This window comes from Amblyraja radiata, unplaced genomic scaffold, assembly GCF_010909765.2.
Source record: "Amblyraja radiata isolate CabotCenter1 unplaced genomic scaffold, sAmbRad1.1.pri scaffold_957_ctg1, whole genome shotgun sequence".
Lineage (NCBI taxonomy): Eukaryota > Metazoa > Chordata > Chondrichthyes > Rajiformes > Rajidae > Amblyraja > Amblyraja radiata.
The window spans coordinates 1-14,006 of record NW_022630952.1 but is presented as its reverse complement, the minus strand read 5'-3'; the positions used below and the strand labels follow the sequence as shown (position 1 = coordinate 14,006).

Sequence of the window (14,006 nt, the reverse complement as noted above, 5' to 3'; positions counted from 1 at the left end):
GTTTATCCGCCCGGGAGCGAGTGTAACACAGTTTATCCGCCCGGGAGCGAGTGTAACACAGTTTATCCGCCCGGGAGCGAGTGTAATACAGTTTATCCGCCCGGGAGCGAGTGTAATACAGTTTATCCGCCCGGGAGCGAGTGTAACACAGTTTATCCGCCCGGGAGCGAGTGTAACACAGTTTATCCGCCCGGGAGCGAGTGTAACACAGTTTATCCGCCCGGGAGCGAGTGTAATACAGTTTATCCGCCCGGGAGCGAGTGTAATACAGTTTATCCGCCCGGGAGCGAGTGTAATACAGTTTATTTAAGAAGGAACTGCAGATGCTGGAAGATCGAAGGTACACAAAATGCTGCAGAAACTCAGCGGGGGCAGCAGCATCTATGGAGCGAAGGAAATAGGCGACGTTTCGTAGCAATGTTACAAAATTTTGAGATTTTAAAAATCAAGTCTGTAATTTCAAGTCTAAAACTCTGATTATTAGCAACCACTTTCTGTTATTTGCACTACCAGTTTATTTATTCATGTGTGTATATATTTATATCATGGTATATGGACACATTTATCTGTTTTGTAGTAAATGCCTACTATTTTCTGTGTGCTTAAGCAAAGCAAGAATTTCATTGTCCTATACAGGGACACATGACAATAAACTCACTTGAACTTGAACTTATCCCATCAGATAAAGCATAAAAATAAGTTTAATTTGACACCTAATTCACTTTCATATCTCAAGTATTTAAAATGTTATGGCCATTTTCATACTCGGAAATTAGCATATAGTTCCCTATTGATTTTCTATGGACATAACAAAAAAGCTGTGATCGTGGACAGTCAAAAGCCCATAACTTTCTTAAAAATTAAGAGAACTGAATGAAATTTTCAGTTATCATAGATTGAAGCATTCTGAAACAAATATAAAACAATCTTACTTGGATGACCTGAAAGTTAAGCATATAATTAGTTAGTTACCCAATTGGAGCTAATTTCAAACTTCAATTACTAGATCTAAACATCTATCTATTTCTTAATAAATGATTAACATTTTTAAATAGCCTAAGTGTCCAAATAATATTCACAAATAATTCACAATAAAACATGATTTTTAAATCTCATTTACATTAATTTATAGGCCAAATGGAAGGAATTTAGTGTTCAATTGCTGTAAATTAAAGTCAATTTAAATCAGCTTTCTAGTGGGTTCCTGTGAACGCGCTGGTTTAGAACGTTCACATTGCGGTAGATTTGTGCCTCAAATGCCCAGAAAAATACTGCGGGATATAATAGGCCCAAAATGAGCTACTCGCAAAATTAAACTTTGTATAAAGGGATCTTAAGAAGCCCTTTTTAATGTAAAAATAAACAGCCTACCTTCTGTTGTCCACTGTATGAGATCTGGCCCGTTGCCGGCGGTCGCGGGTTTAGAGGTTAATTTTTAAACTGCTATAACAATTATATAAAGCCTTTAAAACTAATAATAGCTAAAGCGACGGAATATTCCTGCGATTTCCCGTTAATAATTAACTAGGCTGAACATCCTCGATTGGAACAGCCTAGGGGAAATCGCGTTTTAAACCCGCCCCCCTCTAAACGGCGCCAAAATCGCGCACACCCGCAGCGACAGATTTTCAGCGACGCTTCAGGTAGGCTTTGCAACATACCTACGTTTCGGGCCGAAACCCTTCTTCAGACTGATGGGGGGGGGGGAGAAGGAAGGAAAAAGGGAGGAAGAGGGCGGGGGGATGGGAGGAGACAGCTCGAGGGTTAAGGAAGGGGAGGAGACAGCAAGGGCTAGCAAAACTGGGAGAATTCAACCTTCATGCCATCCGGACGCAAGCAACCCAGGCGGAATATGAGGTGCTGTTCCTCCAATTTCCGGTGTTGCTCACTCTGGCAATGGAGGAGACCCAGGACAGAGAGGTCGGATTGGGAATGGGAGGGGGAGTTGAAGTGCTGAGCCACCGGGAGGTCAGGTAGGTTATTGCGGACTGAGCGGAGGTGTTTGGCGAACCAATCGCCCAACCTCCGCTTAGTCTCCCCGATGTAAATCAGCTGGCATCTAGAGCAGCGGATGCAGTAGATGAGGTTGGAGGAGATACAGGTGAACCTTTGTCGCACCTGGAACGACTGCTTGGGTCCTTGAATGGAGTCGAGGGGGGGAGGTGAAGGGACAGGTGTTGCATCTCTTGCGGTTGCAACGGAAAGTGCCCGGGGAGGGGGTGGTACGGGAGGGAAGGGAAGAATTGACAAGGGAGTTGCGGAGGGAGCGGTCTTTGCGGAAGGCAGACATAGGGGGAGATGGGAAGATGTGGCGAGTGGTGGGGTCACGTTGGAGGTGGCGGAAATGGCGGAGGATTATGTGTTGTATTTGCCGGCTGGTGGGGTGAAAGGTGAGGACTAGGGGGACTCTGCCCTTGTTGCGAGTGCGGGGATGGGGGGAGAGAGCAGTGTTGCGGGGTATGGATGAGTATTGGGGTCCCGGGATCGAGTGTAATAGTTTATCCACCCGGGAGCGAGTGTAATACAGTTGTGGGGCCCGGGGGGGGGGGGGGGGGGGGGGGGGGAGAGAAGGCAAGTCTGGTTGTTCAGTGTCGTGCAATGAACCTGCTTAGATAAAGGCAACTGGAGGTGAAGGAGCCATTAGTGACCAAATAAATGGCCATTCATTTACAGGAATCAAACACGAAATTCCTTCCATTTGGCCCATAAATCCACGACAATGAGATTTAAAAATCATGCTATATTGTGAATTATTGTGTGAATGTTATTTGGACACTTAGGCTATTTAAACATGTTAAATCTTTTCTTAAGAAATGGATAGATTCATAGCAAAAGGATTTGAGTATAAGAGCAGGGAGGTTCTACTGCAGTTGTACAGGGTCTTGGTGAGACCACACCTGGAGTATTGCGTACTGTTTTGGTCTCCTAATCTGAGGAAAGACATTCTTGCCATAGAGGGAGTACAGAGAAAGTTCACCAGACTGATTCCTGATATGGCAGGACTTTCTTATGAAGAAAGACTGGATAGACTCGGCGTGTACACGCCAGAATTTAGAAGATTGAGGGGGGATCTTATAGAAACTTACAAAATTCTTAAGGGGTTGGACAGACTAGATGCAGGAAGATTATTCCCAATGTTGGGGAAGTCCAGAACTAGGGGCCACCAGTTTAAGGATAAGAGGGAAGTCTTTTAGGACCGAGATGAGAAAAACATTTTTTACACAGAGAGTGGTGAATCTGTGGAATTCTCTCCCGCAGAAGGTAGTTGAGGCCACAGTTCATTGGCTATATTTAAGAGGGAGTTAGATGTGGCCCTTGTGGCTAAAGGGATCAGGGGGTATGGAGAGAAGGCAGGTACAGGATACTGAGTTGGATGATCAGCCATGATCATATTGAATGGCGAATGGTGCAGGCTCGAAGGGCCGAATGGCCTCTACTCCTGCACCTATTTTCTATGTTTCTATGTAATAAGGGGTCGGCCATTTAGGACGGAGACGAGGAAACACTTATTCTCACAGAGAGTTGTGAGTCTGTGGAATTCTCTGCCTCAGAGGGCGGTGGAGGCCGGTTCTCTGGATGCTTTCAAGAGAGAGCTAGATAGGGCTCTTAATGATAGCGGAGTCAGGGGATATGGGGAGAAGGCCAAAGTCTTCCATCACAGTGAGGAGGTGCCTGGTGAACTCACTGTGGTGGATGTTAATTTGTGTTAAGTGTGTGTTTTGTTATTTATTATTATATGTATGACTGCAGGCAACGAAATTTCGTTCAGACCGAAAGGTCTGCATGACAATAAAGGAATCTAATCCAATCCTGTGTCCAGAGGGTGATAAAAGCGAGCAAACACACTCCTTAACTCTGGCAAGAGGAAGTTGCTCGCAAATCACTACATGGTGGGAGTGTTGGCCACATACCAGACGAGCCTGCAGTGCAGTGGATCACCACATGGTGGGAGTGTTGACCACAGAATGACCGGGCCTGCAGTGCAGAGGATCACCACATGGTGGGAGTGTTGACCACAGAATGGCCGGGCCTGCAGTGCAGCGGATCACCACATGGTGGGAGTGTTGACCACAAACTGGAGCGACTTATTTGATGCATTCAATGCACATTGGAAGTTGCTGTCAAACAATTAGATTTAATTCTGCTCTTTACTGCAAAATGGTTCTTTATTGCTCTGTGGCCCGTTTCCTTTCCCCGTAATACACCCATTCCCCCGATGCCAACATTTGTAAAAGCCCTGAAACCAGGGAAACAGACAAATAGGTGCAGGAGTGGGCCATTCCGACATTGGTGTGAATATTGAACAGACACAGATCGGTGACGTTTCAATGTTAATGTGAAGTAGTCATTAACCACTTGTGTCAAACGGTTAACGATAAGTACCCTAAGCAAAGCACGAAGGACTTTCGGGTGAAAGGAAGCTGTGTGTGATGTATAGAGTGGTCATTCATTTAACTTTGGACTGGACCGATAGTTGTATATGGATGCTCTTGCTCAATAGACACAGAGTGCTGGAGTAATTCAGCGGGTCAGGCAGCATCTGTGTGGAGAACATGGATACGTGACGTTTCACAGAGTGCTGGAGTAACTCAGCGGGTCAGGCAGCATCTGTGGAGAACATGGATAGGTGACGTTTCACAGAGTGCTGGAGTAACTCAGCGGGTCAGGCAGCATCTGTGGTCAATGTGGATAGATGATGTTTCAGGTCTGAAGGAGGGTCATGATTGAAAAAAAACAGCCCCTCTCCATGTTCTCCATAGACAGACACAAAATGCTGGAGTAACTCAGCGGGCCAGGCAGCATCTCTGGAGTGAAGGAACCTTCTTCAGACTGAGAGTCACAGGAGAGTGAGACACAGAGATAAGGAAGTGTAAGGTGTTACTCCAGCACTCTGTATTATATGAATAGTGTCAGGTTAGGAAAATGGGAAGTACAACGAGATCTGTGTGTCCTGGTACATCAGTCACTGAAAGTAAGCATGCAGGTACAGCAGGTAGTGAAGAAAGCTAATGGCATGTTGGCCTTCATAGGGCGAGGAGTTGAGTTTAGGCGCAAGGAGGACCTACTGCAGTTGTACAGGGCTCTGGTGACACCACACCTGGAGAATTGCGTGCAGTTTTGGTCTCCAAATTTGAGGAAGGACATTCTTGCTATTGAGGGAGCCCAGCGTAGGTTCACAAGGTTAATTCCTGGGATGGCGGGACTGACATATGTTGAAAGAACGGGTCGACTGGGTTTGTATTCACTGGAATTCAGAAGGATGAGCGGGTATCTTATTGAATCGTATAAAATTAGTGAGGGGTTGGACAGGGTAGATGCAGGAAACATGTTCCCCATGTTGGGGGAGTCCAGAACTGTTAGGTACATTTCTTAAAACAGACAACTCACAATAAGTTAGATCAACGAACACAAGCTTTACTGATCATTTAGCCGGCAAGAGTGCCAGGGGATACAAAGTCAAGTATGCAACACACACTTAACCCTCCTGGGCCATCACTCTAATGAACAAAGGCACACAGCATCTTTTGTTAGTATTTTGGAAACATAGTCACATGTTTATACACAGTTGGAGCTATGACGTCTAACACATCAATCACAGAGTATACCCATTCAAAGCATTCTTGTCACTAACACAATACTTCTCATGCTATGGTTATATCGATCACAAACTTTAGTTACAAACCCCCAAACAGGAACTTAGTCAAAGGGTGCTGGAGTAACTCAGCGGGTCAGGCAGCATCTGTGGAGAACATGGATAGGTGACGTTTCACAGAGTGCTGGAGTACCTCAGCGGGTCAGGCAGCATCTGTGGGGAACATGGATAGGTGACATTTCGGGTCGGGGACCCTTCTTCAGACTGACACTATGTGGACAGATGAGGGGGTGATCGACAGATGGGTGAAGTAAGTGACAGAGGAGAGGGAAAATAAGGAGATAAAAGGATGTGAGATAAGGAGAGAGGAATGTATATGTGCAGCTTTTAGGGACATTGGTCGGGTAGCATTTGGAGTATTGCTTACAGTTCTGGTCACTCCATTACAGGACTGATGTGGAGGCTTTGGGGAAGGTGCAGAGATGGTTAACCAGAATGGTTTAAAAACAAGGAACTGCAGATGCTGGATTAGAAAAAATGGACACAAAACGCTGGAGTAACTCAGCGGGACAGGCAGCATCTCTGGAGAGAAGGACTGGGTGACATTTTCAGTCTCGACCAGAAATGTTACCCATTCCTTCCAGCATTTTGTGTTTACCTAAACAGCGCCTATCTATCCACGTGTCGGTGTGCCAGCAGGCTGGAGGAGCGGGCAAAGGCCTTGCCACAGAGCGGGCAGGTGAAGGGGTGCTGGCTGGTGTGGACTCGCCGGTGCTCCAGCAGGTGGTCAAGGCGGGTGAAGCCATTACCACAGGACGGGCAGGGGAAGGGACGCTCACCGTTGTGGGTACACCTGTGCTGCCACAGGCTGGACATGCGGGTGAAACCCTTGCCACACTCAGCGCACAAAAAAGGGTCTCTCTCCGGTGTGTATCCGCTGGTGCTCCCGCAGCCCCCGTGCTCTCTTGTCACAGTGGGATCAGCTGCTCGCCGGCGTGGGCCCGCCGGTGCTGCCGCAACCCCCGCGAGCTGTCAAACGCCTCACCACAGTACGGGCAGTCGTAGGGCGGGCCACTGGTGTGCACGTGCTGGTGAGACAGGGCGTGGGAGTCCATGGCAGAGTCCTCTCCACACACCGGGCTGGGGACGGGACGGTTGCCGGCGTGCACCCGCTGGTGGGACAGCAGCCGGGTGGAGTTGGTGAAGCCCTTACCGCCCTGGGCGCAGCTGTAGGGACGCTCGCCGGTATGGGTGCGCTGGTGCACCAGCAGGCAGTCAGAGCGGGTGAAGCCCTTGCCGCAGTGGGCGCAGGTGTAGGGGCGCTCGCCGGTGTGGGTGCGCTGGTGCTTCAGCAGATTGCCGTATTGGGTGAAGCCCTTGCCGCACTGGGCGCAGGTGTAGGGGCGCTCGCCGGTGTGGGTGCGCTGGTGTGTCTGCAGGCTGCTGGAGTGGGTGAAGCCCTTGCCGCACTGGGCACAGGTGTAGGGCCGCTCCCCGGTGTGGGTGCGCTGGTGCGTCTGCAGATTGCCGTATTGGGTGAAGCCCTTGCCGCACTGGGCGCAGGTGTAGGGACGCTCGCCGGTGTGGGTGCGCTGGTGCTTCAGCAGGCCACTGGGTTCGATGAAGCCCTTGCCGCACTGGGCACAGGTGTAGGGGCGCTCGCCGGTGTGGGTGCGCTGGTGCTGCAGCAGGGTGCTGGACTGGGTGAAGCCCTTGCCGCACTGGGCGCAGGTGTAGGGGCGCTCACCGGTGTGGATGCGCTGGTGTTTCAGCAGGTTGCTGTTGGCGATGAAGCACTTACCGCACTGGGCGCAGGTGTAGGGGCGCTCGCCGGTGTGGGTGCGCTGGTGCTCCAGCAGGCTGCTGGGCTGGGTGAAGCCCTTGCCGCACTGGGCACAGGTGTAGGGGCGCACGCGGGTGTGGGTGCGCTGGTGCATCAGCAGGCTGTCAGAGCGGGTGAAGCCCTTGCCGCACTGGGCGCAGGTGAAGGGGCGCTCGCCGGTGTGGCTGCGCTGGTGCAGCAGCAGGGTGCTGGACTGGGTGAATCCCTTGCCGCACTGGGCGCAGGTGTAGGGGCGCTCGCCGGTGTGGGTGCTGCGCTGGTGAACCAGCAGGTGGCTGGATTGGGTGAAGCTCTTGCCGCACTGGGCACAGGCGTAGGGGCGCTCACCGGTGTGGGTGCGCTGGTGCTCCAGCAGGTTGCTGCGCTGGGTGAAGTCCTTGCCGCACTGGGCACAGGTGTAGGGCCGCTCACCGGTGTGGGTGCGCTGGTGCTCCAGCAGGTTGCTGGACTTGGTGAAGCCCTTGCCGCAGTCGCTGCAGGTGAAGGGCCGCTCCCCAGTGTGCAGGCGCCTGTGCACCTTCAGGTCCTTGGGCGACTTGAAGCCTTTGCTGCAGTCGGGGCAGGTGAAGGGCCGCTCACTGCTGTGCACCCGCTGGTGCTCACACAGCCCCGACAACTGGGTAAAGCTCTTGCCGCATGTGGAGCAGCCATAGGGCCTCTCCCCCGTGTGCACCAGCCGGTGTCTCTTCAGGGCCATCGCCGTCTTGAAGCTCTTGCCGCAGTCCGAGCAGTCAAAGGGGCGTTCCTCCGTGTGCACCCGCCGGTGGATCTCCAGCTCGCTCGGGCTCCGGCAGGCCTTGCCACACACGTCGCACTCATAACGCTTCTCCATGTTGTGCCCCGTCATCTGGTCCTCCATCGAAGCTTAGCCCCTCGAATCTCAGCCCGCACACCGAGCAGATGGGCTCACCTGCACCGTCTGCCCTCAATGGCCGCTCACGTCCCCGTCTCTCCGTCCACAGCAACGGCTCCTATACCCTGCAGGAGGGGAACACAGAGGGTCAACAAGCTGGCAAACAGGACATTACTAACTCGTGAACATTACAAGTGCTTGAGGGGGTGCAGTGGGGGGGGGGGGTGGGGGGTGGAGTCCTGGAGGGTGCTGAGCCTCCGAGGGACAGACAGAGAGAGAGAGAGAGACAGAGAGAGAGAGAGAGGAAAACATTTTTCACACAGAGATTGGTGAATCACTGGAATTCTCTGCCACAGAAGGTAGTTGAGGCCAGTTCATTGGCTATATTTAAGAGGGAGTTGGATGTGGCCCTTGTGGCTAAAGGGATCAGGGGGTATGGAGAGAAGGCAGGTACAGGATACTGAGTTGGATGATCAGCCGTGATCACATTGAATGGCGGTGCAGGCTCGAAGGGCCGAATGGCCTACTCCTGCACCTATTTTCTATGTTTCTAGAGAGAGAGAGACAGAGAGAGAGAAAGGTGGAGATCGAGAGGGAGAGAGGGATAGAGAGAGACAGCCGCCCGACTCATCACCCACACCAAATCCTGGCATCACATCACTCCAGGCCTCAAACAACTTCACTGGCTTCCCATCTCCCACCGGATCACCTACAAAATCCTGATCCTCACCTACAAAGCCCTCCACCATCTGGCCCCCCCATATCTCACTGACCTCCTCTCCCCCTACCGACCCTCACGGTCCCTCAGATCCACATCAGCCGGTCTCCTCTCCATCCACAAGTCCAACCTCCGCAGTTTTGGGGACAGAGGCTTCTCCAGGGCAGCTCCCAGGCTCTGGAACTCCCTCCCCCAACTGATCCGCAATTCCGTGTCCCTCACCATCTTCCAGTCCCGCCTCAAGACCCATCTCCTCACCTCTGCCTATCCTTAGCCCCACGTCCCCCTCCCTTTTCATCTGTGCATGAATTGCCTCATATTGTGTTTTGTATTGAATTCTGTCTTTACTTTGTGTACTAGTCATGTCTCTACTATTTATTTCATTCCCCTTACATGTTTTATCCTCTGCCTGCTAAATTTTTGTAAGGTGTCCTTGAGACTCTTGAAAGGCGCCCATAAATAAAATGTATTATCTATCTATCTATCTATTATTATATAAAAGTCTGTGGCTGCCGCCTGCCGTCCGTCCGGCTGCCTTTCTGCCTTTTGATTCGTTCCATCGTGTGATGTCATGATGCCCAATACACTCCTTCCTATCAGCTTCCAACACACTTCAAAACAAAGTTGCAAGACAGGAACACTCTGAACTTTTCACCTCGATGGGATATCACACCAAGTGCTTCAACAGGAGGGGGAGGGCCAATTGGTATTGCAATTGGAACTGCTGCAGCAGGCAGGGGAGGTGCAATTGGAATTTTTTTTCAATCCACTGCTGAGGGAGGCAGGGGAGTGCTGGAATCTTACATTTGGGGATGGCTTCAGTTCCGTTGGAGGAGACGGGTGCATGGTGGAATATTGGGTTGGGGGATCACACCATTGGGGGAGCAGACCCAACGGGTCTGCACTTGGTCTAGTTATTATTATTAGAGACAGAGAGAGAGAGACAGAAAGAGAGACACAGAGAGAGAGAGAGATGGATAGAGAGATAGAGAGAGATTGATAGAGAGAGAGAGACAGACTGAGACATAGACAGAGAGAGACAGACGGAGAGAGACAGAGACAGAGAGAGACAGACAGAGGCAGAGAGAGACAGATAGAGAGAGATAGATGGAGATAAATCAACAAAGGGCAATCAATAAAGAGCTATAGGTCTATTGTGAGTTTATGTACAGGGACATATCTATCCATGCACTGTAGACTTGTATTTATATTGATGCATTTTAAATAACTTTTTTTTAAATTGAAATTGAATTGAGAGAGAGAGGGAGATAGAAAGATATAGAGAGAGATAGAGAGAGATATATAGATAGATAGAGATAATAATAATAACTTTATTTATAAATAATAACTTTATTTATAAAGCACTTTCAACAACTGCAGTTGCCACAAAGTGCTGTACATGAGAACTCATGGACAAAAAGCTAGAGAGAGGTAGAGAGAGAGATAGAGAGGTAGATATAGAGATAGAGAGGGAGAAGGAGGAGAGAGAGAGCGAGAGAGAGAGAGAAAGATGGAGATATAGAGACGGAGAGAGGGATAGATAGAGAGAGAGAGACACACAGATACAGATAGAGATAGATAGCAATCAATAAAGAGCTATAGGCCTATTGTGAGTTGATGTACAGGGACGTATCTATCCATGCACTGTAGACGTATTTATACTGATGCATTTTTAATATGGATGTTATGGTTTATACTTTGGCGATATAACCGTGTATTTTATCATGCCAAGACAGAGAGAGACAGAGAGAGAGAGAGAGACAGAGAGAGAGAGAGAGAGAGAGAGAGAGAGAGAGAGAGAGAGAGACAGAGAGAGAGACAGAGAGAGCAAGAGATACAGAGAGAGCAAGAGATAGAGAGAGCAAGAGATACAGAGAGAGAGAGAGAGAGAGAGAGAGAGAGAGACAGAGGGAGAGACAGACGGAGAGACACACAGAGAGTGATAGAGAGACAGCAGAGAGAGATAGAGAGACAGAGAGATAGAGACAGAGAGAGACAGATAGAGATATATATATATATATAGAGAGAGAGAGATATATATATATATATATATATATATATATATATATATATATATAGAGAGATAGAGAGAGAGAGAGAGAGAGAGAGAGAGAGTGAGTTGGGTCCCAGCATCACACGCGGGAGGGCTGGTCCCCAATGCAATATTCCACCTCTCCGCCAATTCCAATATTGGTGGCCAGTGGGGGGGCTTTCTTGAGCGCTAGTATGGGTGCTGTGGGCTGAACTGGTTTCCAGAGGGCTAGTATGGACATTGGGGGCTGAATAGATTCTTGGACTGGCGGCTCAGTCACTCAAGCCTGTTGTGCTGGCAGCTCACTCACTCACGGCTGGTGGGCTGGCAGTTGACTCACGGCTATTCCTTGGAATTCCATTTCAAGCAGGGTGCAAGGCCACCAAATTCAAGTGCAGTTTCATACAATTTCAAGCAGGGTGCAAGACCACTAAAGCGAGTCATGACCTCTCCCTCCTCCCTCTTGCAGAGACCGAGCCACTCGCACACTTCTGGGTTTTGTAAGATGGCCAACATTTTTTTCTAAAATCAATATAAAGGGCAAACAGGAAGTGGTCATGATTAGACTTTTAATTATATAGAAGGCAAGGCGCCTTTAATTAGGCAAGGCAACTTTAATTAGGCAAGGCAACTTTAATTAGGCAAGGCAACTTTAATTAGGCAACACAGCGTTAGCATTTCCAAACCAAAGACAACACAGCTTTAGCATTTCCAAACCAAAGACAACACAGCTTTAGCATTTCCAAACCAAAGACAACACAGCTTTAGCATTTCCAAACCAAAGGCAACACAGCTTTAGCATTTCCAAACTATATTTTCAAACCACATTAAGGGCACTGACAGGTCAGTAAAACCACTCACAGTTTAGTAGACATGTGTCCAGTGTCACTCACAGCTCAGACTGAGAGACGTGACCCTCTCGCTCCCCCATCTTGCAGACACTTACTGAGGCATTCAACACTTCCATGTTTTATAGTCCCTCCGAAAGGGGCATGGCCTTCAGGAGAGAGAATCTCAATTTTTTTTAAACACTAATAACTCTTTTATGTGTCATCAATGGGGAAAATCCTCTTGTCCTGCACAGCAGAGGGGGACTCTGAGTAAGATAGCCAAAATCACAGCCGTAAGTGGCAGCGTTTTTTCTAAAATTAATATACAGAACAACAGGAAGTGGTCAAGATCAGACTTTTAGTAATATAGATAGATATATAGAGAGGGAGATAGAGAGATAGGAAGGAAATACGGCACATCTAGGTGCACAATACGTAACAGCATGCCATAACCTGAGAGACGGTGAATGACCAACATGCACATATGTACGCACACACTAATCGACATTAACTGACACTAAGAAATGAATATTGAATTGCTAAACTTGCTATTGTGTTGTACTGCTTACAGCTGCAAGAACGTGTAGCATCAATAAAGGGCTATAGGCCTATTGCGAGTTTATGTACAGGGACATATCTATCCATGCACTGTAGACTTAGAAACATAGACAATAGGTGCAGGAGTAGAGGCCATTCGGCCCTTCGAGCCTGCACCATTCGCCATTCGATATGATCACGGCTGATCATCCAACTCTTCAGTATCCTGTACCTGCCTTCTCTCCATACCCCCTGATCCCTTTAGCCACAAGGGCCACATCTAACTCCCTCTTAAATATAACCTGAGAGACGGTGAATGACCAACATGTACATATGTACGCACACACTAATTGACATTAACTAACACTAAGAAATTAATATTGAATTGCTAAACTTGCTATTGTGTTGTACTGCTTACAGCTGCAAGAACGTGTAGCATCAATAAAGGGCTATAGGCCTATTGCGAGTTTATGTACAGGGACATATCTATCCATGCACTGTAGACTTGTATTTATACTTATGCATTTTAAATATGGATGTCATGTTTTATACTTTGGCGATATAACAATGTTTTTATCATGCCAATAAAGTTTTTAAATTGAATTGAATTGATATACATATATAGGGAGAGAGATAGATAGAGATAGAGAGATATGGAGATATATATATATATATATATATATATAGAGATAGATAGATACAGAGAGAGGGATAGAGAGAGAGATAGATAGATACAGAGAGAGGGATAGAGAGAGAGAGAGAGAGAGATAAGAGATATATAGAGAGAGACAGTAAAAACAGCAGAGATAGAGAGACAGATATAGACAGTAAAAACCAGTAGAGAGATAGAGAGATGGATAGAGATATAGCGGGGTTGCACGAAAGGTCACTGGGTCATAGGGCTCGACGCACGGAGCTGCTAAATTCAACTGGAAGACATCCGTAACTTCCGGTATATGTTATTAATGCTAGAAACACGTACTTTCCTACCTGTTAAAAACCGCCAAAATGTTGAATTTATGCGCTGAAAAAAATTGTGGGAGTCGGGGTAAGTGTGAGAGACATCGTACCCAACTTTAGAATTCCAAACGTGAAGCGAAATGAAGGTATAGAGAAGCGAGAGCTGAAGGGACAACAGCAGCTAAAGTGCTTGGTAAACATTGACAATATTGGGAATTATCGTGTTTGCTCACTGTATTTCATCAAGTAAGGCATTATTTGTGTTTTTTCTTGATTCCTTTGGTATCTAAAAATTCTCAGAAGTGATCAATCCGGCTGTAAATTTTTTCTTCAGATGCGTTTTCATTTTGTATGTAAAAGCCCACTTGGGAACCATGGGCGATTTTAAAAAATGACAGCCAGATTTATCACTTCTGAAACTTTTTAGATGCCAAAGGAATCAAGAAAAACACAAATAATGCCTTACTGTTGATGAAATGCAGTGAGCAAACGGCCAATGTTCGCCAAGCACTCTGGCTGTTGTTGTCCCTTCAGCTCTCGCTTCTATCTACCGTCATTTCTCCACACTTTTGGAATTCTGAAGTTGGCTAAATGTCACACACGCTTATCCCAATTTCCATAATTATTCACAGCGCAAAAT

At 48.0% G+C, this 14,006-nt stretch overlaps 1 protein-coding gene across 1 annotated transcript; it reads right to left on the bottom strand.

Annotated features, from left to right (window-relative positions):
• Positions 1-6,283: 6,283 nt before the first annotated feature.
• LOC116970501 (zinc finger protein 271-like) lies at positions 6,284-8,258 on the bottom strand (the record flags this gene model as incomplete). The annotated part of the gene is made up of 2 exons (XM_033017145.1): positions 6,284-6,510; positions 6,831-8,258. Coding segments are annotated over 2 exons (1,655 nt in total), but the record flags the coding sequence as incomplete, so codon positions are not given.
• Positions 8,259-14,006: the final 5,748 nt, after the last annotated feature.